This window comes from Annulohypoxylon maeteangense, assembly GCF_022496945.1.
Source record: "Annulohypoxylon maeteangense strain CBS 123835 unplaced genomic scaffold GGS22scaffold_7, whole genome shotgun sequence".
Classification (NCBI taxonomy): domain Eukaryota; kingdom Fungi; phylum Ascomycota; class Sordariomycetes; order Xylariales; family Hypoxylaceae; genus Annulohypoxylon; species Annulohypoxylon maeteangense.
This window is the reverse complement of record NW_025953254.1, coordinates 1,030,454-1,053,349: the sequence shown is the minus strand read 5'-3', so window position 1 is coordinate 1,053,349 and position 22,896 is coordinate 1,030,454. Positions and strand designations below refer to the sequence as shown.

Genomic DNA, 22,896 nt, shown 5'->3' with positions numbered 1-22,896 from the left:
CTCGGTCTTACATGAGATAAATGGTGGTAGTAATCGGTTATGGAACTTTTACCGCGGCTTCTATGACCCTTGTCCAACCGGGATAGCTCCCCGTTCAGACCTTTATAGCAAGTCTAACCGGCGTGGTATGCTCCAAATAGCATCCTCACTTACCTAGCTGCCTAGGTAAGTACACAAATTCATATATTCCATACCTCGTAATCGCAACGATAGATGATGCGAGTTGTATAGTTTGTGTGAGTCGAGATATTGTGGCGGCAGTCTAGCGAATTGAAATATGATAACATGCAGTTTCCCGCATGTATACAACCGAGACGACGTCGTAATAGAAGTCATGGCGATCCCCTGTTCGTGGATAATCAAGATTGATACAAGCCTCCTTCGTTGTAACACGTACACACATTCATGAATATGTCAACCACAACGCCTCATCGCTCATCGCTCGTCGCTCATCGGTACGATCTTCATGGACCTTAGGTGGAGGTTTGGAGAAACCACCCACTCCGCCTACATCATCGAGATAGTCGTGGCGTCGGTTTGGGCAAGTGGACACGAGACCCGACAGGTCCGAGTAATCTCCATGGCAAAGGTTCTAGATCGCGATGCTCCATATCGGATGACACGAAAAAAAGGCTGCAGTTCGTAGTGTTGTAGCGCAGTTGCGATGGAGCCTTCCTTCTTACTGTCCGCCCATGAAATGAAATGAATACGACAACACAGGAAGAGGCAATATGTCGCATGACCAATTACCTGGTAAAGAGATCTTAACGGTGAAGAGGGCACGGATGGGGAGGGGGCGGGAGGGGTGAAAGGGGTGGTATTAGGTAACATGAAGGTATCGAGAATGAAAAAGATGAAAAGTTGAAATGTCTTAGACCTATTACATAGCGGTGAAAGCACACGTGTTGGATAAAAGGTTTCTGATTGGAGGGGAAACTGCAGCACGGCAGCTGCAGTTACCTGCAAGGAAAGAGGGAGCTAAATCTCGTTGCTGCAGTCTATCTCAATCGAAATACTGAAGCGGATTCCGTTTATTATGAATCGAACTATTATAATACTTGCTTATGCAGGTTAATTCATACCTACGTGGATCTATGTACTGTTAGACCCGGCTGTTAGGTAATGGTACATGTTGCATATGTAGCGTAGGACAAGAGTTTAAACATTCTGCCCCAATCAAAAGAGCCCAAAAAGAGTGTGTCCCGCTATACTAAAACCAGGGTCTGTTTGGGTAACGAATCAACTTGCGAATTCTCTAGGGTTCTGACTGAGTAGCTGCTTCGTTAGATGCACTGAGAATTTACATAGGTGGGAACAATTATAAGCATTTTGTGTCTTTTCCCGACCCAATTGATTCTCGCCAGTATGGTTACAATTACATCTATTACATCAATTACACACTTTTTTCTGCATGTGAGCCATTTCAGCTGTAACCTTTCACCGCAGCTTGGGGGGATGACAAGAACAGAGACGCAAAGACGTAAGGGTGCCAAGGTGCGATAGAACAACGTGAGGGTGGAACTGATGATATTCATCAATCCGACTCGTATCGCATAGTCCTAGGTAGTGCATAGATACATACGTTGCTCTATCTAGAGGTAGCGTTGGTGTCTAGACTCTACCTAGACTTTAGGTGAGTCTTGATGTGATCAGCGCAGGGGCCGAGACCGCTACAGTTCCCGGTATGCGTACAAGCCGCTAAGATATCAAGAACAGCCTAACGCTTGGAATAGTTCAAACTGGCCAAGGTGTGTCTCGGTTGTTTATAATAGAGAACATTGAATAGGACGAATTAGGAAATGATGGAAGCCGAGCGGGACGAGCAACCTTAGAGCCGTCCGAAATCTCGAGATTCTTTCTCCGGGGGCGTTTCATTCAAGGTAATCCCGGTAGACTAGAAATAGACACTGCATAGTAATGAGAAATAAGAACTGCATAGTTCGGCGCTATTGTAAATAATGAGACCACTTTGATCTTGGTTTTCTTCTCTTCGCCTTCTTCAATTAATCTTCACGATCACATTCGCTTTTGAATAATTCTCGACTCTTCTATCTAAAATCTACTATTAGATATATACCCACTATCGCTTTGAATTTTCCGGTGGCCAATTGATTTATTTCTATTCCCAATTACTTCTCTTAAAGCCCCGAGAAGTGACGATCAATATTTCAACATTCCGTCAGTGCAAAGAGTTGAAAGCTGAGAGCTTGATAAACGTTTGCGTCGAAGTCTATCAGGCCTATCAAGTTCAAACATCCCGACTTATCTCTATCCACCTTTTCATTTACAAGGATTATTCTTGTAGGTACTTACGTGGTGAGTACCCACTAGCCAAGGCAGGTAGCACCAAGGAACGACTACCTCCTTCGTACGAGCCCAGCCCGAATAATTAAGACACATAACGTCATATTCCTATTATTGCATAGAATTCAAGACATACTAAAGTTTCGATCCCCCCACACCACCAGTACTCTTATCACCGTCCTTCCCGTTTCCAAACAAACGAATAAAACCCGATAAAAGGTCCCATTGATACCGATATTGATATCAACCAATCTCTCTCTTTTTATACGAATAAGCTTGATTCGTATTACACACTCATAGGAAGGGCCGGGACTTGGACCAATTGCCGATTGACTAAGAAAAAGAGAGAGAAGCCACAGCGGCTGTTTTGACCGCGGTGGAGAATTCAAGTCGTAGGAATAAACGACGATGAAATACGGGGAACACTTTGAGGAAGAGTCGGTTCCAAGCTGGGGTCTACACAATATCGACTATAACTCACTAAAGCACCAGATCAAGGCGCATACGACCAAAGACCAAGCCACTGCCATAGCAATTCCCGGACAACAAGACTATGCTCTGAAAAGATTCGAAGATGCTTTCTACCTCGAGCTCTGTAATCAACATAACCGAGTCGGTCTCTTTGTCACGAGCAAAGCAGACGAGATCTCCAGACGCCTACGTATGTTTTGCCAAGTCTAACCAACGCCACAACAAACTCAATTGACATGTGTTCAGGTCACCTTTCGGACTCTGTACACCAGCTTATAGTACGATGTAACAATGCGGGTGGTGTATCACCAAAACGACAACGACGGTTGGCCAAGTACGCTCTACAAATCGACGAATGCGACGACGATATTAAGGCGCTGAGCCGATTCGTTAACGCACAAATAATAGCATTCCGAAAGATCCTTAAGAAATATAGGGTATGCTTCCACACCTAACTTTCGTGTGCCGATGCGGGAACAAACCTACGCTTGCTTATGACACAGCACTAACCTTTACCCAACCTTATAGAAATGGACCGGCTCGACAACGTTAGGTAGCCGTTTCAAAGAGAACGTGCTGAGTTCGCCTAAGAGCTTTACGAGGCGCGACATCACTCCCCTTCGACTACAACATCATGAGCTACTCACCACTTTGGAGGCCGCCTCTCCCGACATCGACTCCCTCCAAGCCGAGCGCCAGAAACAAAAACAAAAAGCGCATTACGAACCCAATAACAGTCGCCGATCGTCTCTAACACAACAACCAAAACCTACGTCGGTGAGCACTCCAGGAGGCTCGTCGATGACGTATTGGAACGAATACGAGCACGGCAGCGAAGCGGGCGATTACGACGACGGCGGGTACGCATTATACATCGACCCGAACGCGACGACGGATTTCCCAGGGTTCATCTACGTCAAGACCATGTTCACGGCCCCGGTAGATAAGGTCCGACACTGGCTGAAGTCACGGTCGCCGCGCTCGGCCGAGAGACAATCGCTCCTTCCCGGCCGTGGGCAATCACCTGTCGATTACTTCAGCACCGGTCATTCGGCCACTGCCCACACCACCGACAACGAAGCGACCGAGGACGAATACGCGTCGTCACTAAACTCAAGCATCGGTCGTAGGAACAAGTCCCAGTACTCCGCCTTGCCAGCCACCGAAGAGAACACCGATTACCATATCTCCCTATACCATGACACGGTACTGACACGCACCGTGGTCCTGGCCTTCGTCACGGCCTTCATACTGCTAGCTATCTCGGGGATCTTAATCGCTACGGGCCGTCATAAGATGCGCCTCGAGGTCGACGCGGGTGTCACGGTCGGATCGGTCGCCAGCCTGTTCTGCGCCTGCATGGGCTTAGGGGCTATGCTATACCGCAAGTACCCCGTCGGCTTCTTGTACACGATCGCTGTGTGGGCGGCGTTCGTAGCGGTGTGCGCACTTAACGGCATGTTGCTTGTGCTCGTCGTCGGGAGTAACGGGTTATGACGCCGTCCTGAGTACGGTCGTCTTAGCTTTACCGGAAGTCTGGGTAGAGGCTCGGCCGCATATATATCTCGTGCTTCCCTAGGTGGGTAGGTATGCATACATATATGTATGAGGTCCGCATGCCATGGCCTGCACTACCACCACATCCACATCCCTTGTTCCTTACATATACGTCAGGTGCATATGCCGGGGTCACTCCGGGGTCGGGGCATTGGGATAGGATTATCGGATGCGCCTCGGAACCTGTCAGTGTGTGATATCCTGGCAGCCGGGTGCCGAGACGGGGTTTACTTTGTCCTGTCCGAGCTGTTTTGGAGAATCCGGGCCTCTTTTGTTTTGTTTTGTTTGGAATGGTTATGATACGATACCAACCCGTAGAATTCGAGTTCGCGTTTGCTTTTTTTCAACAAGTCTGGTCGATGGGATGGTTACTGCTCTGGATGGGTGGAGGAATGGGATGGAGATCGGTTTGTACATCATATGAGTATGCAGTATGTAACATCATTATATATCACGTGTCTTAGGACGAGATCAAAGTTGTCCGATGAGGTTTCTGTGAGTCTGTGATGGCTATTAAGAGGAGTTACATGTGAGGGAATAATTAAGAAGCGCGCTTTGGGAACTGGGCTGGGGTTTTCTGTCATTATTTTGTGATGGAATGCTGGAGGGCTATGAACGTAGAGTGACGTCGTCTACATCTGACGTGAGGCATTTACGACTTACTTGGCGACTTGGCAAAACCGGAGAGGGAAAAGAGAGGCAGAGATATAGTAAGCTGCGTTGCATTTCTCTTATGAAGCCAAGGAGAAAATTACCCCTTTTTATATTCTGCATACGCCTCTTTATGACAGTGTGTATTGGTGACAGCGGAATATCACTAATGGGAGTATGGTATATCTTATCTCCGAGGAGAAAGGACTGCGTGTATTGAGATTTTGGCTGGGGTTAGGGGAAGAGCCTCAGGGCGATCAAACAGTGCTTCACTTTCACGATGAAAAAGAATTATACTGAAATCACTATATTCATGTAATATGCGGAGGAAAGTATGTCGGAATATATCAGTTGAAATCAATTTGAACCCCCAAAGAGCTATCGGCCTCCAACAACGCCATTCTGCGAAGAATCCTAAAGTCAAAATCCCCTATTATATCTTTCCAAATACCATTTTAACATTGTACAATCCGTACCTTTGATGTTGTAGTTCTGTGTACCTACTTTGGTTGGATATGTTGTGTAAATGACCAACCCCTTTCCAAACACCAAATTTATACCCAATGCCAAGATCAACCCGACCAAAAAAGGGCGCAGGAGATAGTCCTACGAAAATATACATATACCTCCAGGAACAGCCTCCTCTGTTCCTCAGGATTATCTCCCACCTAACGAAAGAAATATACCTAGCCATTCTGCGAAGAACCATAGTTCTCTGTCTAGACCTGGCACCTAATAAATATAGGGAAATGAACGTTATACTCCGTTGTCAATCTTCCTTGCATCATACAATATCACACACCTAACCCCAATTATGAAAAGTCCCTTCTAGGGAAGGCGTGATGTCACCGCTGTCCGAAATCGAAGGCGACTGCATATGACGGCGGTCTTATTGTCGAATCCTTGAGGTAATGTCTTCGATCCACGCACATCTTCTTCTCGAGTTGGGACATCATTTTCTCTGTGATTCCAGTTAGCATATTCCTGCACTATTCTAGCACGCCAATTGCATCAATGGGGTCTATATCAAAAAAATTGAGGGTCGGGGAGAGAAAAATGATGATGTGAGAATGTCTCAAACCCTCTACCTCCAAAAATACCGACAGAGGGGGGAAACCAGGAAGAAATAAAAAAAATACTAACCAGCAATCCCCCAGCGAAAACTAAACAGCGTCAAGCTCTCAAACTTCTCCGCGATATCCTTCTGACACTCGGCCCTCTCCTCGGGGAAAATCTTGCCTAAGCTCGCGAACGCGAGGATGACCATATAGCACGTCGCCCCGGCCGGCGCGCATAGCTGGGCGGGCGACTTCGGCTGGGCGCCGTAGTCCGCGTTGATCTTGCACGAGATATCCGTGGACATCTTGCACGCGAAGCGGATCGCCGCGAGCGCGGTACTGAGCTCCTGATTCGACTGCAGCATCACCGACGCCGGATTAGCCGACCCAACACTAACTCCCGACCCGGACCGCGACCCAGGCTGCGAACTCGCAAACCCATCAACCACAACCCCCATCTCCGGCCCCACAGCCGACGAATTCGCACTAAACGAAGCCGAGGAATTCGAGGACTCGGACGAAAACGAATGCAGCAACGACGGCGGCGCTAAAAGGGGTACCTGCATCCCCACCCCCGCCCCTACCGCGCCAACCCCTATCCCCCCTACCCCCTCAACACCAATTCCACCAACTCCACCAGCACCCCCAGCAGCACCACACCCACCCTCCAAAACCGCCAAATACGGCAAATACAAAATAAACAGCGCACTAACCAGCATCGCAAAGCAATCCAACGCACCCTCCCAATCCAGCGTATCATTCAGCAGCGTGAGCGTCGTCTCCCTAATCTCCCTATCCAGATCCGCGTACGCGGCCACCAAAGGCATTTTCCCAGGCCGTTCCGCGCGCTCTTTGTCGATGCGGATCGCGCGGTGGAAGAGCGTGGCTGTTTTGGCCGAGAGTTGAAAGCCGCCGAATTTTTCGCGGCTTACGAGGACGCTGGTTGAGAGGTGCCGGGTTGAGGAGAGGGTTGAGGAGGAGGTTGTTGTTGTGGTGGTGGTGGTTGGGGGGGAGAGCGGGAAGTTGCAGCCGTCGGGGGGAGGGGTCATGGGGGGTGTTTCTGGGAGAAGGGTATTCCGCGTCGGGGTTTCGAGGAGGAAGGGCAGGTCTTTTGCGTCTTCGTCTTGGTGGATGGATCTGTGGGTTCGTGAGTACGTGGTCTATACATACCATACCGTACCGTACAACGATCCAGCAAGAGGAGTTGGGAGTTGGGATCAAGAAAGGTCTTACTGCTCGAGGATAAACATCGCCCACCAAAGACACCCCGTCAGCTCCTCGTCCACACTCAGCATCAACACATCGTCCCCCGCCGTATCCGCGATCTGGCCAGGCTTTATATCCATAACCCGCGCCGTGACAACCGTCTGGCTGAGCGTCCTGTACGCCGCCACGATCTCCCCGTGTCCGTACTCGTACAGCGCCAGCAGCGCCCCGGCCTGCACTAGCTCCACGCTCGGCCGCGGGTCGCCGACACATGCTACGAGGAGCGGGGAGAGCAGCCGCTTTACGGTCCGGTACGTCTCGTCGAAGATGGGCTGCTCGCCGACGTCCGTCAGTCGCATCCGCGTGTTCAGATACATCGCCAGAACCAGCAGCGCGACCGTCTTCGACGGCCACTCCATCGTCGTTGTCGTGTGCTGGCAGGCCAACGCGGCGTTTAGATTCGACCCTGTGACGGAGTCGCGATGGGTCGTCGAAGTGGAATTCGAGCGCGAGTTCGGGATCGAGGACGGCGTTTCCCCGGTGACCGAGGGAGGGGAATCCACAGCGGCGACGAGCCCGGCGATTTGCCGCTCGAAGACGGCGGGGTGCACTACTGCGAACCACGGGTGCACGCAGAAGAAGTAGTTGGTCACGGCGGCGCGCCAGTCTACTTGCGGGTGTCCCGGACACGCGCCCGTTGATACCAGAGCTAGTAGCTGCGCGGCGGAGATGCCGTCGAGGGGCTCGGGCGCGCGGAGGAGCGGGTCGTGGGTTAGTGGGCGCGGCTGGTAGATGACGAATTGGGTGCCGTGCGGGCTCACGGTGCTGGAGATGTCGTGCACGTATTGGCACTTGGCGTTCAGCCTGCCGCTTTGGTTAGCTTCCATTGGATTCTTCCTGCGTGTAGGTGATTGTGGCCGAGGTAGGTGATCCTTGGAGAGGCAGGCTCTAATGCAACGATGTCCGGATCATAAACTACCCGCTGCAGGGACCCGAGCCAAGCTGTTAAGGCGGGATGGGAAGGGAAGGGTAAGGTAGATCGCACCTCTTACACCGGTCGCAGAAGGGCAACTTCTTGTCACACTTGCGCTTAGAAGCGCGGCATTTCTCGCACGCGCGAGCGGCCAGGCCTCCTATGGCCGCGGCGGCATCGATTGCGCTGTACGGGGGAGGACCCTGGGCCTGGATGCAATGTCGTTTCGGAGAGGGACCGGGCGACGAGTCCGGCGTCGTCTCTGACACCGGCGAGATCTCGTTGTTGGAAACCCGTCTCGCCGTCGTCATGTTTACCGACATGGCTAGCTGACGTATCTTGCTAAAAGGTACGGAATATGGTAAGGCGGCGGGAAGATCGTGAAATATTCCCGGCTAAACCGAGACCGGTAAGAGAGGTCTGATAGTCTTGGCTGCCACCGATCCCAGGGATCGGAGATGTCATGTCCTCACGTGCAGGTAGAGTTCCTGGGTAAGGCGGACTGTTCTAGCTGGAAAGCTCGGGAGAGAGACAATGTGTCTTAGACGTATGTATTAGATGCCAGAGCGTAAAGTGTGTCTCGGAACGCCGCAGCCTTACCAAGCTAATAATGATGTAATCTTGATGATCCCGACGCCGAGAACTTCCGCGGAACGGGACCCTTTTCTTCCTAGAGCGTTGATGATGGTTTTCGTTCCCAGCTTGGAGGTTCACCCAGGGGAGTGTTAAAGTTAAGGAACCTCCGTCGGCCGTTTTTACTAACGTCTGGCTTTTTAGACTGGCGGTAGATTATTGGCCTGGACTCGACGATCGACGATCGACAGCTCGAACCGGGAAGGGGGGAAACATTGGACAGGGATTGGTCGATGAGACGATGGGTAGTGGTAGTACAAGGTGTACAAGTGCGAGGGACGGCGAGAAACAAGAAATGGTGGTGTAGGTAAATAATGAGATAAATCAACTCAACAACTGAAGTATGGAAAGATCTTCCAACTTTTTATCTCTCTCCTTGGCCATTTATTATTCACATGAAGCTTCCAACTCCGAGGAGTTCGATATATACGACGCCACGACGCCTCGGTTGACGACGATTCAGTATCTAGCAGAACTCACTTTGTTTCTAGTGTCAAGACACTAATCTTTCTATCCCCAGATTTGGACATATGAAGATCTTGCCCAGGTTCTTGGCAGATAGCCATCTAAAGGCGGGCCGTTTATGACAAACCAGCTGCAGATGACACTGGTTGTTACCGCGGGTGGAACAAGTAACGGTGGATATAAGATGGTTATGTCTAACGACAAGCGTCACCATCGTTACATCCAAGCAACCTACCTAGCTACCAACCAGAACCGAACCATCATTGACCATAGGAAACTACAGGTTCTTCTAGAAGAGTTCTAGATACCACCCTCCCTAGCTGCCTAGGTAGCTAACATGGATATCAAAAAGCAAACAAAACAAAATATCGGTGAGACATCCAACGAACGAGGCTGAAAAGCCACCGAGGAGAGACCTACATCCGCGTCACAAAAAGGGGCCAAGCCGATACGGGCTAGGACCTGTCATCCGGACGATCAGCAATTTCGATTGGCTCCAACCGCAATATACCGCGGCCCCACTCTCCATATGCTCCGTCTGAGAAGGCGTTCGTCTAACCCCCTTCTGATTCGTCCCAGCTGATGATAGAAATTTTCCACATGGGGAAAAAAAAGAGCCGTCGGCATATAAGGGCTGCCGCTACCGCTATCTGCATGTGAAGGGATGGGATGGAACCTTGGAAGTTGGGATCGAATAGCTTTCGAGAATTGGGGCATGAAGGGGGGTGAGGAAGACGTCAGTAGGTAGAAAATATCCCGACGCGCCAATGAGGCTCAACGAGGACGTAAGCTAATGTTTCTAGTTCAGTAAGCCGTACTTTCTATCTCATCGGTTGATACCCCAGATGATACCACGTATCAGATTGGCTTTCGCTAGTTGCCGTCTAACCTGAGGCCGTCGGAGTTAAGGCCGTACTTCTTCAACATCCCATCATAGACTTATAAGAGAACCTTATTTCTGTATCTCTCACACCAAGGATCACCCTGTATGTGACACGCGAAGAAGTAATTACTCCGAATATCGTCTGAACGTAGTGGCTCATGTAGAAGTATGTAGTATCTGCCGAGGTAAGTAATAGTCATTGCCACTTTAACAGCCACATCCGTAGGGAGTCAACTCCAACCGATCCTTTATTCAACGGACCGGGTTCATGGCTCCAACGCGCAGATGCAATCATCTCATCGCATTAACAGCCGTTACCTAGCTGCATTCTCCTTATCCCCCCTAGTCGTCATGTACAGTCAGTCTCATGCAGCATATCCATACCCTAGCCATACCCTATTCATATCCTTATCATTACCTACCTAGGTACCTTTACCAGTCATATCCCTTTTCCCTTTTCCATAAGCACAAATCATCAAATCGTTAACGTCCCTTTCAACGGCAAATCCCTGCTGCTTCTTCCCACAAAAACGCCATATTCGCCCGCCTGCAAGCGCCACTTCTGTGCCACCACATCCCAGATGCTAAGATCGCGTCTCGTAAGTTCGAACCCGACCGTGGTCGTAACCGACGTATTCAACGTCGGCTTCTCGAAACCGCGAAGCTGTTTCGCAGGCGCATTCGGGATGCCCACGTATAACTGGGCGACCTCGGCGCCGTTCACGTCGCCGCTATTCCGAATAGTCGCATTGATCGTCGCTACTACGTCCCACAGGTCTTCCTGTCCACCCTCGCGGATCGCGCCAGTGGGAAACTCGTCCGTATTTGCACTATCTTCTTTTGTGATCTTTAAATCCGAATACTCGAATGTAGTGTAGCTTAATCCGAACCCGAATTCGTATCGGGGCGTGATATTCTTGAGGTCGAAGTGGCGGTAGTCGATGTACACACCCTCGACGCTAAAATTGGACTGCGGGAACCTTTCGAACCGACCAGATGGAAGGTCCGGCCCCGCGAATGCTTCGTAGTCGGACTCGTTGTGGGCAATCGTGAAAGGTAGTTTGCCGGACGGGGTTGATTCTCCGTAGAGTAGCGATACAAGTGCTCGGCCGGATGCTTCGCCAGGTAGATGTGCGAATATCAAGGCTGTCACGTTGGGATGGTCAATCCATTGGTCTACGAGTCGAACGCCGGCATTATGGAAAATCACGATAGTATTGTTGCATCGGTCCGCTACGTGTCGGATCAATCCATCGGTATAATCATCTCGTAGGCTTGGGCGATCGTATCCTTCACTTGCGAACGCATTGACGATGACAAGGCAAGCGTCGGATGCAGCAGCAACATCTGGCTCTGGACTAAAGAAATCCCAGGACACAGCAGTACGGTCGTCCAATGCACGGGCATTCAGAGCATCAAATGGTGCGCTGACGGAAGCGGGTGTTACAGCGCCAGAACCCCCGCCGCAGAATAGTGTCCCGTTCGGAGCGATGTCCGAGAAAGCTTCATAATAATGTCCTGAGAACCCGGCTGCCGTGTCACGCCCGAGGTAAGATGACTCGCCTCCAAATGTCCACGCAGCAACACCACCGTTTGATTTGTAGTTCCATTGATCGGGGTTCTTTGCAGAGTAGCCAAATACTGAGAGCATTTTTGGCTTTTTCAAAGGGAGGGTGTTATTCTTGTTCTTCAGCAAGACATGACCCTCAATAGCGCCGTCTAGTAGGACACTTTCAGACGATATGTTTCTTGCGTCAACGATATCGTGCGGTTTAGTCAAATCCGCAGGCATACCGATACCAGGATCCGGGAAGCCTTGGTCCTGTCCTAATTGATAGTAGCCGGCCATAATTCGTGTCGCCATATCGTTTATACGATCCGCTGTGACAGATCCGTTCTTGACTGCTTTCGTGAGATTATCTCCCCATAAGTCGGAATTCGGCATAACCATATCCATTCCAGCCTCGGCTGACGCGACACCAGCATGCATAGCGCCCCAATCCGAGGTGATGGCTCCTTGGAAGCCTAACTCCGTTTTGAGGATACCATTTTGAAGTTTGCTGTTCGCACAAGCATACGAATTGTTGACTCGATTGTACGAACACATAATGTTGGCAGTACCGGCTTTGACGGCATCTTGGAATGGCCTATAGTTAAGTTAGTTACTTTATCTTTGAACCAGATCAAGATCAGCATTCTTACCATAAATAAAGCTCGTGCAGAGTCTTATCATCAATGTTAGCCGAGACAGCTTCAACGTCGCCTGTAGGCTGTCGATTGGTCTCTTGTTCGTTGCCAATGTAGTGCTACACACTCGGTCAGCTGGGAATCCACTTGCATACATGGGTTGACCTTACCTTTGTACTTGTGATAACTCCTTGAGATTGAATACCCTGCACGGTTTCTGACACAAGCACACCGGATAGGTATGGATCAGGCGAGAAGCCCTCCCAATTACGGCCGCCGCGTACTACCCGGCCTAGTGGACCAACAACAGGACCGAGATGAATCTGGACTCCCTTGACTCTGAACTCGAGACCCATGCTATCAGCACGGCTTCGAGCTAGAACCTTGTTCCAGCTAGCGGCGACATGGAGGCCGCTTGGGAAGCCGCTGACAAAATTCGTGCCCCGAACTCCTTGACCGGCATCGTTGAGACAGAATCCCGAAAAGTTCATTCGCGGGATCGCGTCAATGTTCCCCGAGCAACCATTCACAGTCCCGGAACTGCCGGTCGATGAAAATATGCCCGAGGCGAGACTCACTTTCTCTTCGGTCGTAAGCTGCTTCACAAAGTCGAGAGCTTTAGTGTATGCATCAGCCCATGCTCCGGTACCCGACATCATCGCTGTAGATGCATGTATTAGATTTTATCCAGCTGTTAATTTCGGGGGAATTATTAGATACTTACGCGAAGGATACACAGGCTCAGATTGACCGTAGAAATACGTATCATCCGTGACGAGATCCGCATTCCCTGCTCCCCCTGCAGACTCGCTACTGTTACCGCCTCGGTTTCGTAGGGCAAGAAGGCCTAATAGGCCGAAGAGAGGTAAGATCATGATGCCAATAACAAGAGCAACGCCCCTTTTCTTTCGCAAGATAGGGAAACGTTGCTGCTTCTTACTCCACCATGAAGGGGGTTGTGGCTGTGGCGGTAGTACCGCTTGGCCCTGTGATATTTGGGGGTGGTATTGCTTTGATTCTGCCATTTTGGATATATCGTGAATGGCCTGTCATCTGGTGGTGGCGTAGAGGATTCGAAGTTTCTTTCAAGAAATCAAAAGATTACTTGACCGCAACTGTGGTCCTTATTGTGATCCAAGTTGAAACAACTTGCGAGTTACACAATTTGCCCAGGTGGGAAAAGAAACCTCTAAATTAGGTACTCCCAGTATATATATGTAGTAGACAATGGTAAACAGGCAACCGATACAACTTGGGAACACTCCCGGTTACAATAGTGAATGCTTTTGTCGTAAGATGTTGAAGTGCTTTGGAACGGAACAGTGAATCAGGCGAATACAACACTCGTGAAAAGGTGATGCAGATTTGTTTATTAGATATTATCGAATCCCGCGTATTTAGACAAACGAATGTAAGTCAAAGAGGTACTAGGTAGTAACTAGGTAGCGGAAAAAGAAACTCAAAACACCTAAACGCGAGGCTCGGCGTGAATACGGGAACGCAGTTTCCTACATATTTGATGATCTCAGTTAACAGGCTGATGTCAATAACGAGCTTGTTGTTTCCCTGTTGCCAGGTTGATCGCTATCTAGGGGCATCGAAGTCGGCCGTCATTGGTCAGTCGGTAATGGCTAATTACATACAAGGTAATTGGGCAGGTAAATCCCGTCGGTTAACGGCTTAACTCGACTAAGCTGGTTTCGGCACTAGAGATTCTACTAAATCTATCCCCACGTGTCATAACCTAACCTTATTACCTTAATGCTTTAGCACTATTGCAGTAACGTGGTGATATAACCTAATAAAGAGCGGTTTAATGTTTTGATTCCTCATGGTTATCATATAATAAGGCTTTCATGAATTCATCAAGAACACCTAGTATTATGTAGCCTCGAATCTATATCTAGGTAGGTACTTAGCACATAGGTCTTGTGCATATTAAAAGTTGACTATTACCGAGGACATAGAGTAATAATAAAATAAACATTATAATACACTAAATACCAAGTGTTCACGATCACTCCCATCATTGGATGTAAGTATCTAACCGTCGGTCTGTGCTACTCCCCACGATCAAACCAATGCGCGTCATTCCGCTTCAAATCATGGAGACTCCAGCAGAATAAAGTCCGCTGCCGCAGCCCGTCCGTGTTCAATCAAGTCCCACAAACCATCCCATCGGGAGTGTGTTAATGCATCATTCCGAGTCGACTCGTGTCTACTCCATTTATCCCCCTACACGTACGCGAAGATGGTTGTACGCCTTTTTGAGCATTAGATATATTTACTCTCGATCAATTATTTTTTACATGAACAGCCTCCGGCGAACTTCAACCCAGACGATAGTCAAGTTCCGCCGTTAGCCTCGATATTCGACACCTATCTGATCTACCTAGTACCTAATATACCTACTTGATCTGTGAGTAGTTTGGTATCGTATCGGCTCCATTCATCAACTCGTCTCCGTAAAGCTTCAAACGCGAATTAGAAAAAAACAAACATCATGGTATCCAGCATCATAACTAAAGAACCGTATCGTGTCGGAGAGAGATTGTAAATCGTTCAATGCATATAACGCCAACCCCAAGAGAACTCCAAGTTAGCCATCCGTGGTCAAGGTTCGTCCCCCGGGACTCCAAGGAACGTCCGATTTCCGAGGTTACCACAATCTGCGCTTCCGGGGAGCATAATAAATCGGCCGGTCCGAATACGTTGGTCCGAGTACGTTGGTCTTTGGTTGTCGACTAGCCGGTGCGTCCATTTGGGTTTCAGGGATGTAAACGGCACCGAATGGTGTAGGGCTGCTGCGGTCGCAACGATGCGCACCGGGGCGAAGACCCGCTTCGTGTCGTCGTGAGGAGCAGTAATCGCACGGCTACAGAGAGAGCGCGGAAACTATTGCTATATGCTTCGAAATGTTCAGCCGCACTGCTTGCTTATCCTATTGTATAAAATAAAGCCGCAAAATCGCTGACCAACCTGGAGACCCATTGGGAAATACGGTATGGCCAGATTCGGTTTCGCAGGGCAGGATTCGGAAAAACCATGTGCAGAAGCAGGCGACTCACAGTATCAGCTGCTTCAGATTGCGCTGAATGATCATGTCCTGCACTGAGCCCATCGTAATTTTGAGCAAGTTCGTATCCGTAGCATTCGTGAAATGTCCATAGATTTCTTTCTCGGGATTTCGGTTCAAGGCCCTAAACTTGTCCATAAAGTACTTGCTCGCTTGCTTATAATCGTCCGGTGGACCTTGGTAATCGACGAAACCGTGCGACGTTATGGGACTCGAGGCGATCTTCTCCCTAAAGAGATCCATCTTGTTGAGGAAGAGAATGAGGGCGGACTTGGTGAACCAATGCGAGTTTGCGATGGATTCCCAGAGCATGAGGGCTTCGTTCATTTGGTTCTGCCAAATCAATTAGCTTGACCCGTCGTCGCTACGTTCAGACTGTCAATCCCCAAATTTTTGCTTTACTCACACCGTCTTTATCTTCAACCAAGCATTGATCGTAACCGCTAATTGCGACGAGGAATAGGAGACAATTGACATTTTCAAAGCAATGAATCCACTTCTTTCGCTCAGATCTTTGGCCGCCTACGTCGAACATCCGATACGTCAATTGGCCTAAGTCGAAGATGGTCTCGGTGATACCGGTCGTTCTTAACCGGGATCGTAGGAGATCTTGGTCGGTGGGAACATAATCGCTCGCCCATATGCGATCGGCATCTTCGCAGAAGCTTTTGAAGATATTAGCACGTCACCGTGACGTCAAAGTAGACAAAGTTTACGCACTATCCCAGGTTATCGTGAAGGGCGTATTCGTTACCCTTGAGAATAGCTTTTTGAACACCACCATCGGCCCAGAGGGCTTTCACAGGTGCGAGATAATCTGGAGGAAGAGAGTCGTGTGGTGATATTTCGGCGTCGACAAGAAGCAGAGCTTGGTTTTTCTAATAGCCCTGGGAGTTAGTGATCAAAATCTACGGGTAAACCCGACCAGACTAGCCAATGTCTCGGACTCCCATAGAAACTCCTATTCACAAATCCAATAAAGCATAGCAAAATATGACTATTCGAAACACATACCTCGTTGTCCTTATTTTCGAATTCGATGGAGTAATCTGACATGGCATCGAATATAACGCGCATTGATTGAACGACGTTGTTAAACACGACAGGTTTCCATTCCAACTTTTCCGTTTTACTGAAGCCTTGCGCGTAAATCAATTTCATCTGCTTGAGCACCGTTGACTTGCCCGACTCTCCGGCACCTATGCGAAAGTTCCGAAGTCAGATGCCGTGTCCCGCTAGTTGAGACACAGGGGAGTACTAAATGGTTGATGATTTCGCAAGGAGAGACACCTGGTACGTACCTAGAAGAAGCAGCTTGACCTCCCGCGACATTCTCTTCTCATCTTGTCGGATGATCTTATCAAGCTCCCGCGATCGGGCATTGCCCTCTTCGCTCTTTTTCCTGCTGCCAAAACACATGATGGGTGGTGAGTGACGGGCGACGTACGACGTGCGCGTATATGCCAAGATCTCTTGTTCCTAAGATTCTAGGACTGTGATTCGGCTATTCGTAAGTTCGTCCGAAAATATAGGAATAAAGCAAAGACCCCTTTAGTCCTTGTGTTTATTTATATACAAGATAGCCACGCGGCGATAATTATAATGAAGCCCGGCGAGTGCAGTGACAAAGAATGAAAGAAAAGAAGGTATCCAAAGCCGACGGGGACCAGAGAAGGCGCAGCTTCGAGGTGGTGCGGAAAAGGGTGAGCCGGGGCTGAAAACGAAACAGCTCGGGAATGGAGCTATTTGGGGGCTTAAAGCTGATGGCGCAATCAACAATCAAGCTGGGAGATCACTCGGATTGAGATGATCGAGGCGATAGTATGACTTCAAGGAAGCCTTTTCTTGCCTGTAGTGCTTCCTTATGATCTGGAAAGAAAGAGTAGGTAAAAAGGAAATAAAACAATCAATTGTCAACCAGGCTGGGTAAGACTGGATGGGTCTGGTTAGTTTTTGTTGCCTCGAGTCTCCAGGATGATCAGACCAATAATAGGAACCCTGTCAAATTACCGGGGTACGGAGGAGGCTCGAGCGAAGAGAAGAAGAAAAAGGACGGGAAGCTTTGAATAAGGTTGTTGGAACGGGTAGGGCTCGAATGATAAATAAAATCCCGCCTGTCAGCAAGAGTATTATGTATGGTATGGTAGGTTGTAAGTAGGTAGGTAGGTAGATAGGTATGTAGTAAGAGAGGAAAAGCCTAGGTGCCAGCTACATAATACAAGCATCTACCATCTGCGCCCTTGCTCGCTACCTCGAATGCTAGTACGAATCTGTAGGTATTATTGTACACCTCTAGAAGACTAAAAGACTCAGGACTGGAAGACGGAACTCTCTAGACCAGGACAGGTAACGGGAAAAGGGGGGGTAAGAAACCAGAAAAGGGCGAAAGTGCTAATATGTACTATGTATGTAATAGTAGGGCCAGAGAGACCAGAAGGGTACAGTGTTCAGTGTTACGTTGGGAATGAATCAGAATGCTACAGCAAAAATAATGGAAAAGATTCACAACCCATGCCCCATGCATAAAAAAGGCTAGAAGGCTAGAAGCTTGTATCGAGAATCCATGGAACAGCCACCTTGAGCTGCTTAGCCGTTAACCGTTAACGTAATAGTAGAAGGTGGCAGTAAAGATGATAATCAAAAAGTTGTGAAGCATCAAAGCTTTTTTGTCTTCTCGTTTCTTCTCCTTTGTTGTATTGGCTAGATTCCATTGGATTTCCTTAAACGGATAGGAGATGGTTCGCCTAGACCAGGTAGCGAAAGGCGAAGTTGAGGAGGTGTTGAACTGGAGAATAGAAAATGGAGAACCGGAGACTAAAGATACATGCCTACTAGCCTAGTAATTAATTGATAGACACGGCAGAATTGTTACCCACTCTGACACTAGGTACTGCCATCAATTGCTGTTACTGGCTACTGGCGAGACTTAAAGTTAAGGTAATGCCTAGTAGTGACTTCCGTCTAAGTCATTTACTTCTGTAGTTCTGCTGGGCATTGGAGAGTTTCAAATAGGAGTGTACCTTGCAGAGTGGAGATGAGAAGTACTCTCGACGAGTCCTTCCAGGGAATAGACTGATTACCTGCTAAGCAACTCCGCTAACGAGATACAGTACCTAGTACTTGCCCACATGTACGGATGTAGGTATTTTGCAGGAATGAAACATAAAAAACCACGCGACTACGACGCACAGCGTACTATTTTACGACTAACGGCATGACGATGCTGATGTACCATCTAGTGTTGTACCAGCCACCACCTCCTTAGCAGGTACCATTCATCAGTGTCAGAACGCTGGAACCTTCTTCTTATTGATCTTTATGCATAACATCATTTACATACATGCTATATGGATACGTATAATTTTATTTTGTATATATCAATCGCTACAGATATGTATGGCCTAATTGTACATAAATGTACGTATTTCAAATACTACGCATGTCCATGTAACAGAAGACATGGGATAAGGTGATGTAAAGTTTAGCTAATCGTCATTAGAGAAGCGACAACCGACTATATTAGCGACAATATTACCTGGCAGTTAACCTAGAAGGTACCTACCTACTAGCCTAGGCAGGTACATATCATTGGCTCGATAATTAGTCCGAATGTTTTCATTTCTCTTCTCTCCAACTTCCATCTTCTACATAGTAAGAAGCTCTAGAAGCAAACATTCTTCAATATCTGGTTTCATAAACTCGGTCACCGATAGTATTAGAGAACAATCATACATGTGTTCGGTATGAAAAAGCAATAGTTATTAGTAAGGCTTAGGTATGGATGTAATATTGAGTATTGGGTATTGGGTATTGATATTAAACGACAGTGAGACGAAACACTTCCTTCTAGGTAGGCGTCTGGAACTTTTCAGCAGACTCCGCTAAGAACACGCCATTTTGCCATTTCGAGGTCGCCAATGTGAGGATTGCTGCAAGGACACCAAGGATAGGGGAACAGGCGCCGCACGTAGGGTTCGCCAGCCCGAGACGCTAATCTTCCACTGCTAACTCGTCCTGGTTGGCTCCTCGGGATGCATGTAATGCGTACGAGTACCTATGCGAGTACTCTGCATAGCACATACCTCTCCATGTCTGCATAGCGTACATACTGTACCATAGTACTGATTATGGCAGTGTCACCCTACATCCGATCTAAACATCAGGATTCAGCAAACTTATCATTCCCTGTCATTAGCCCGTCCTACAATCGGTGTCATCAATCTCGATGTGTGTGAGTGCCACTGCCATGTGCTGTCAGCCTCTCAGGGTTACTCGCTCAGATGGTCGGACAGCCATCACGCAACCCTGCAACCTTATGGCACCCACTAATAATGACGAGGGACTTCAAGAGCCATTCTTAATAATACATAGTAGTCTTCTCTAGAGGTCGAAGACAATACTACAGTCTACCAATACATCTTGTTGTCTTGGCTTCTGGATATCTCAAAGTTTATCTGGATTCTGGACACATGGATATTTCATCCTCCCGATTCCGATTCATATAATCCCCCTTTTCTCCTATGTTCGCAGCAGGCAAACCGGCAAGGCTTCCTCAACGAATTTAATGGTCTTTTTTTTTTTTCCTAGGCGCGGATTAATCCCGGTACACCCCTCAGACAGGCGAGAGGGTAACCTTTTAGCGTCCTTCTGCGCTCTACCATGCTGACAATTTATCTGCAGCAATAATAAACCAATCGGCACAGAGTCCTATGCTAATCGAAGTCAGTAATCCCAACGCCCAGCCTGCTTTAGCTCCTCGTTCGGACTAGTCCCAACCTACCTCCTAGCAGATAGCTAGGGTATGCGAATCCCAGAGAGCTTTAAGTTAGACCTAAAGCCCAACACCCGCATATATTAAAAAGGGAAAAAAACGTGGCTAGAGGTGGAGTAGCGGGTACTAACGTGCTTCTCTCAATCCGATGAGGTCTAGCTTCGAGGCTCGTGTCACCCTTAATTTAGGGCATGAGACTAGCGTAGCCGGTATCCTAGCCATCGTCAGTTCAAGCGTTCACCAGTTCACAAGCTTACCTCAACTAGCCCTGCTAGCTTAGGTACCTAGGTACATACACCATCCGCGCGTTGCGGCAGTGCGAGTGGGAATCTTTTGAAAGTGATCGACACTTTATCCCCGAGCATAGGAGCTATCATGGACCTTGTCAGCTTGTCTATATTTTTGTCGCTGTTGCGGCTTCGGCTTAACTTTGAATGCCACGAACCGTTAACTTGCCTTCAAATACTACGTTCTGTCCGTCAACTAACTAAGGGGGTTTTGCGAACTAATTATAAACACATGGCTGCCGAGACAATTTCATACCAGAAGGATCTAATCTACCTAGGTAGTAGGTATGTACATACTTACATACACGTGCAGCAGCAAGTCGCGCAAACGTTCCGATTCTCCTCAATCCAACCATACAAGCAAAATATATGGACCCGATATCAAACCCCCAATCGTGGGGTTGTCTCCGACTTATTGATCGCTGTTAAGCCCTACCAAAATTTCATAATTGGAGTTCATGAGAACGAGTGGCATTTGAAGGTACCTAAGCAGCTAAGCAACGGAGCTCACGATCTGCCTTATAATGGGACCCGCGCTGGTTGCCTGATTTAACTTTACTTCGATCTACCAATTAGGGTTGCGATGAGAATCGACAACGACCATTTCTTACGGCTAGAGATCAACGTTGTCTTACTTGCTCAACTTGGTGATTCCTACGATACGACTTTTATACCAACATCTCACACCGAAAAATGGCTAAAGACCTACGATCTCCAAGCCACATTGCCTGGTTAACGAATTAAAAAGTCACTGCCGTCTCACCCCGTCTCACCCCGGAGGCCAGCCCACCACCACTACGACTACGTACTCGTGAAGGATCTTAAGCCTTGCTTTTTCTGCACCACCGCATGCGGACCAGGCAGGTTTATCGATGGTTTTATTGGCCACATTTGTAGTAAGGTTACTGTAGTGGCCCCCAGACATGCCGAATGGTGCCATTGTTCCGCAATGCCAGCCGTCATCTCCAAATACGACCATCCTCATGGCTTGGGTAGCACGGCTCTGAAATTCTAAAAAGCCCAGAATAGTTACAGGCTTTTCTTCGGCCCGTCAGATCTTGCTCGGTGTATAAAAGCGATTGTAGGAATCGTGATAAGATTCTTAAATATGTTCAGAAACATGGCGCACTAGCGAAAATCGCATCCATCGTCGAAATACCGTTACTAGTGCTGGCTACACTAAAGTTCGCCTGGCACCCCCTAGGGGGTGCTGCGCTTTAATTAGCAAAAAGACCAGGTATTAGCAAAATACTTTCCATTACGAGAGATTCTCTCTTAATTGTAAGTACTTTATTAACATGGGAGCCTTGGCAAGTATTCTTATATGTAAATCGTATAGAAAGTTTTCTATAGGGGTACTTTGCTAATTACTGGTATTTTTGCTAATTAAAGCGCAGCACCCCCTAGGGGGTGCCAGGCGAACTTTAGTGTAGCCAGCACTAGTACACTACAAGTGATCTCCCTCCCGCAACGTCTGTGCGTGAAACCTTGAATGGACTTCGAGCGGGCTGCGAATTCACGGATCTAACCTGCCCGGCGCTTCTGTGGGGCTACCCAGCGACCCCAATTACGTTTGTTGGACTATTGATCTATTATGTATGTGATTGCTCGACAGCAGCGGGAGGATCTCATCCCTCCGACCCAACAGCCATCGGACACAGATTGATTACCTAGTAGTCTTCGAACCGGTCATCTAGTCGGCGAGAGACTACCTACTAGGTAGGTAGACATTAAAACAAGCCCGCTGGCTTTATGGAGGCGGTATTAGACTTTAGTGCTACGCGATGTCCTTAATATCTTTGATGGATATCCCTGCTTGAGGCCGAAGACGGTATCACAATGCGAGTCAGGGAGATATCCATATAATCCAACAGCCTTGTTTGGCTCAGACCCCACATGCAGTACCTACCACCGCAAGAGGGATCCGGACGTTACTTTGGTGGCGTTGGTGACAGCATATCCGGTACCCAGTGCGCACATATCTACCTATCTACATCTTACCTACCTGGTAAACATATGGTTATTATAAATATCTAGGAAACCCTACCTTACCTACTACCTACCCACGGCAGGGAAGATAGATGCCTAGCCAGCTAGCTAGCTACCTATTCGACATTATATCAAATTAAAGTTAAGCGCCGAAGCGCCTGTCTTTTTCATGCAACGCACGTCTGGTCCAGGATCCACATGCCGTGGACTTCCCTTCACGGGTTTTTCTTGCTCGTTTGTCCGGTTCGCTTCGCTTCGCCTGCCTTGCCTTGCCTTGCCTGCTTAGTACGCATCGAGTGCTCATCCATGCCTTATGCCGGGGCTGGTAATCCGGGGGAGCCACAACGGCACGGCTCGTGGACGATGCTGGAGATCGAGAAGCTCT

The 22,896-nt window shown here is 48.5% G+C and overlaps 4 protein-coding genes across 4 annotated transcripts; 1 reads left to right on the top strand and 3 right to left on the bottom strand.

Annotated features, from left to right (window-relative positions):
• The first annotated feature begins 1,978 nt into the window (after nucleotides 1-1,978).
• GGS22DRAFT_134193 (uncharacterized protein) lies at nucleotides 1,979-4,387 on the top strand. Its single transcript, XM_047958534.1, has 3 exons — nucleotides 1,979-2,965; nucleotides 3,022-3,212; nucleotides 3,304-4,387. The coding sequence occupies exons 1-3, from the start codon at nucleotides 2,713-2,715 to the stop codon at nucleotides 4,270-4,272; spliced, it is 1,413 nt and encodes a 470-aa protein (XP_047819591.1). The 5' UTR covers nucleotides 1,979-2,712; the 3' UTR covers nucleotides 4,273-4,387.
• Nucleotides 4,388-5,955: 1,568 nt separating this feature from the next.
• GGS22DRAFT_134144 (uncharacterized protein) lies at nucleotides 5,956-8,974 on the bottom strand. Its single transcript, XM_047958533.1, has 5 exons — nucleotides 8,821-8,974; nucleotides 8,293-8,760; nucleotides 7,275-8,111; nucleotides 6,755-7,178; nucleotides 5,956-6,397 (listed from the first exon to the last, which is right to left on the bottom strand). Exons 2-5 carry the CDS (start codon nucleotides 8,541-8,543, stop codon nucleotides 6,122-6,124), a joined length of 1,788 nt encoding a protein of 595 aa, XP_047819590.1. The 5' UTR covers nucleotides 8,544-8,760; nucleotides 8,821-8,974; the 3' UTR covers nucleotides 5,956-6,121.
• Nucleotides 8,975-10,443: 1,469 nt separating this feature from the next.
• GGS22DRAFT_134119 (glycoside hydrolase family 3 protein) lies at nucleotides 10,444-13,608 on the bottom strand. Its single transcript, XM_047958532.1, has 4 exons — nucleotides 13,113-13,608; nucleotides 12,559-13,049; nucleotides 12,404-12,507; nucleotides 10,444-12,348 (listed from the first exon to the last, which is right to left on the bottom strand). Exons 1-4 carry the CDS (start codon nucleotides 13,411-13,413, stop codon nucleotides 10,677-10,679), a joined length of 2,568 nt encoding a protein of 855 aa, XP_047819589.1. The 5' UTR covers nucleotides 13,414-13,608; the 3' UTR covers nucleotides 10,444-10,676.
• Nucleotides 13,609-15,294: 1,686 nt separating this feature from the next.
• GGS22DRAFT_134058 (G protein alpha subunit) lies at nucleotides 15,295-17,470 on the bottom strand. Its single transcript, XM_047958531.1, has 5 exons — nucleotides 16,766-17,470; nucleotides 16,479-16,663; nucleotides 16,185-16,342; nucleotides 15,871-16,129; nucleotides 15,295-15,797 (listed from the first exon to the last, which is right to left on the bottom strand). The coding sequence occupies exons 1-5, from the start codon at nucleotides 16,881-16,883 to the stop codon at nucleotides 15,453-15,455; spliced, it is 1,065 nt and encodes a 354-aa protein (XP_047819588.1). The 5' UTR covers nucleotides 16,884-17,470; the 3' UTR covers nucleotides 15,295-15,452.
• Nucleotides 17,471-22,896: the final 5,426 nt, after the last annotated feature.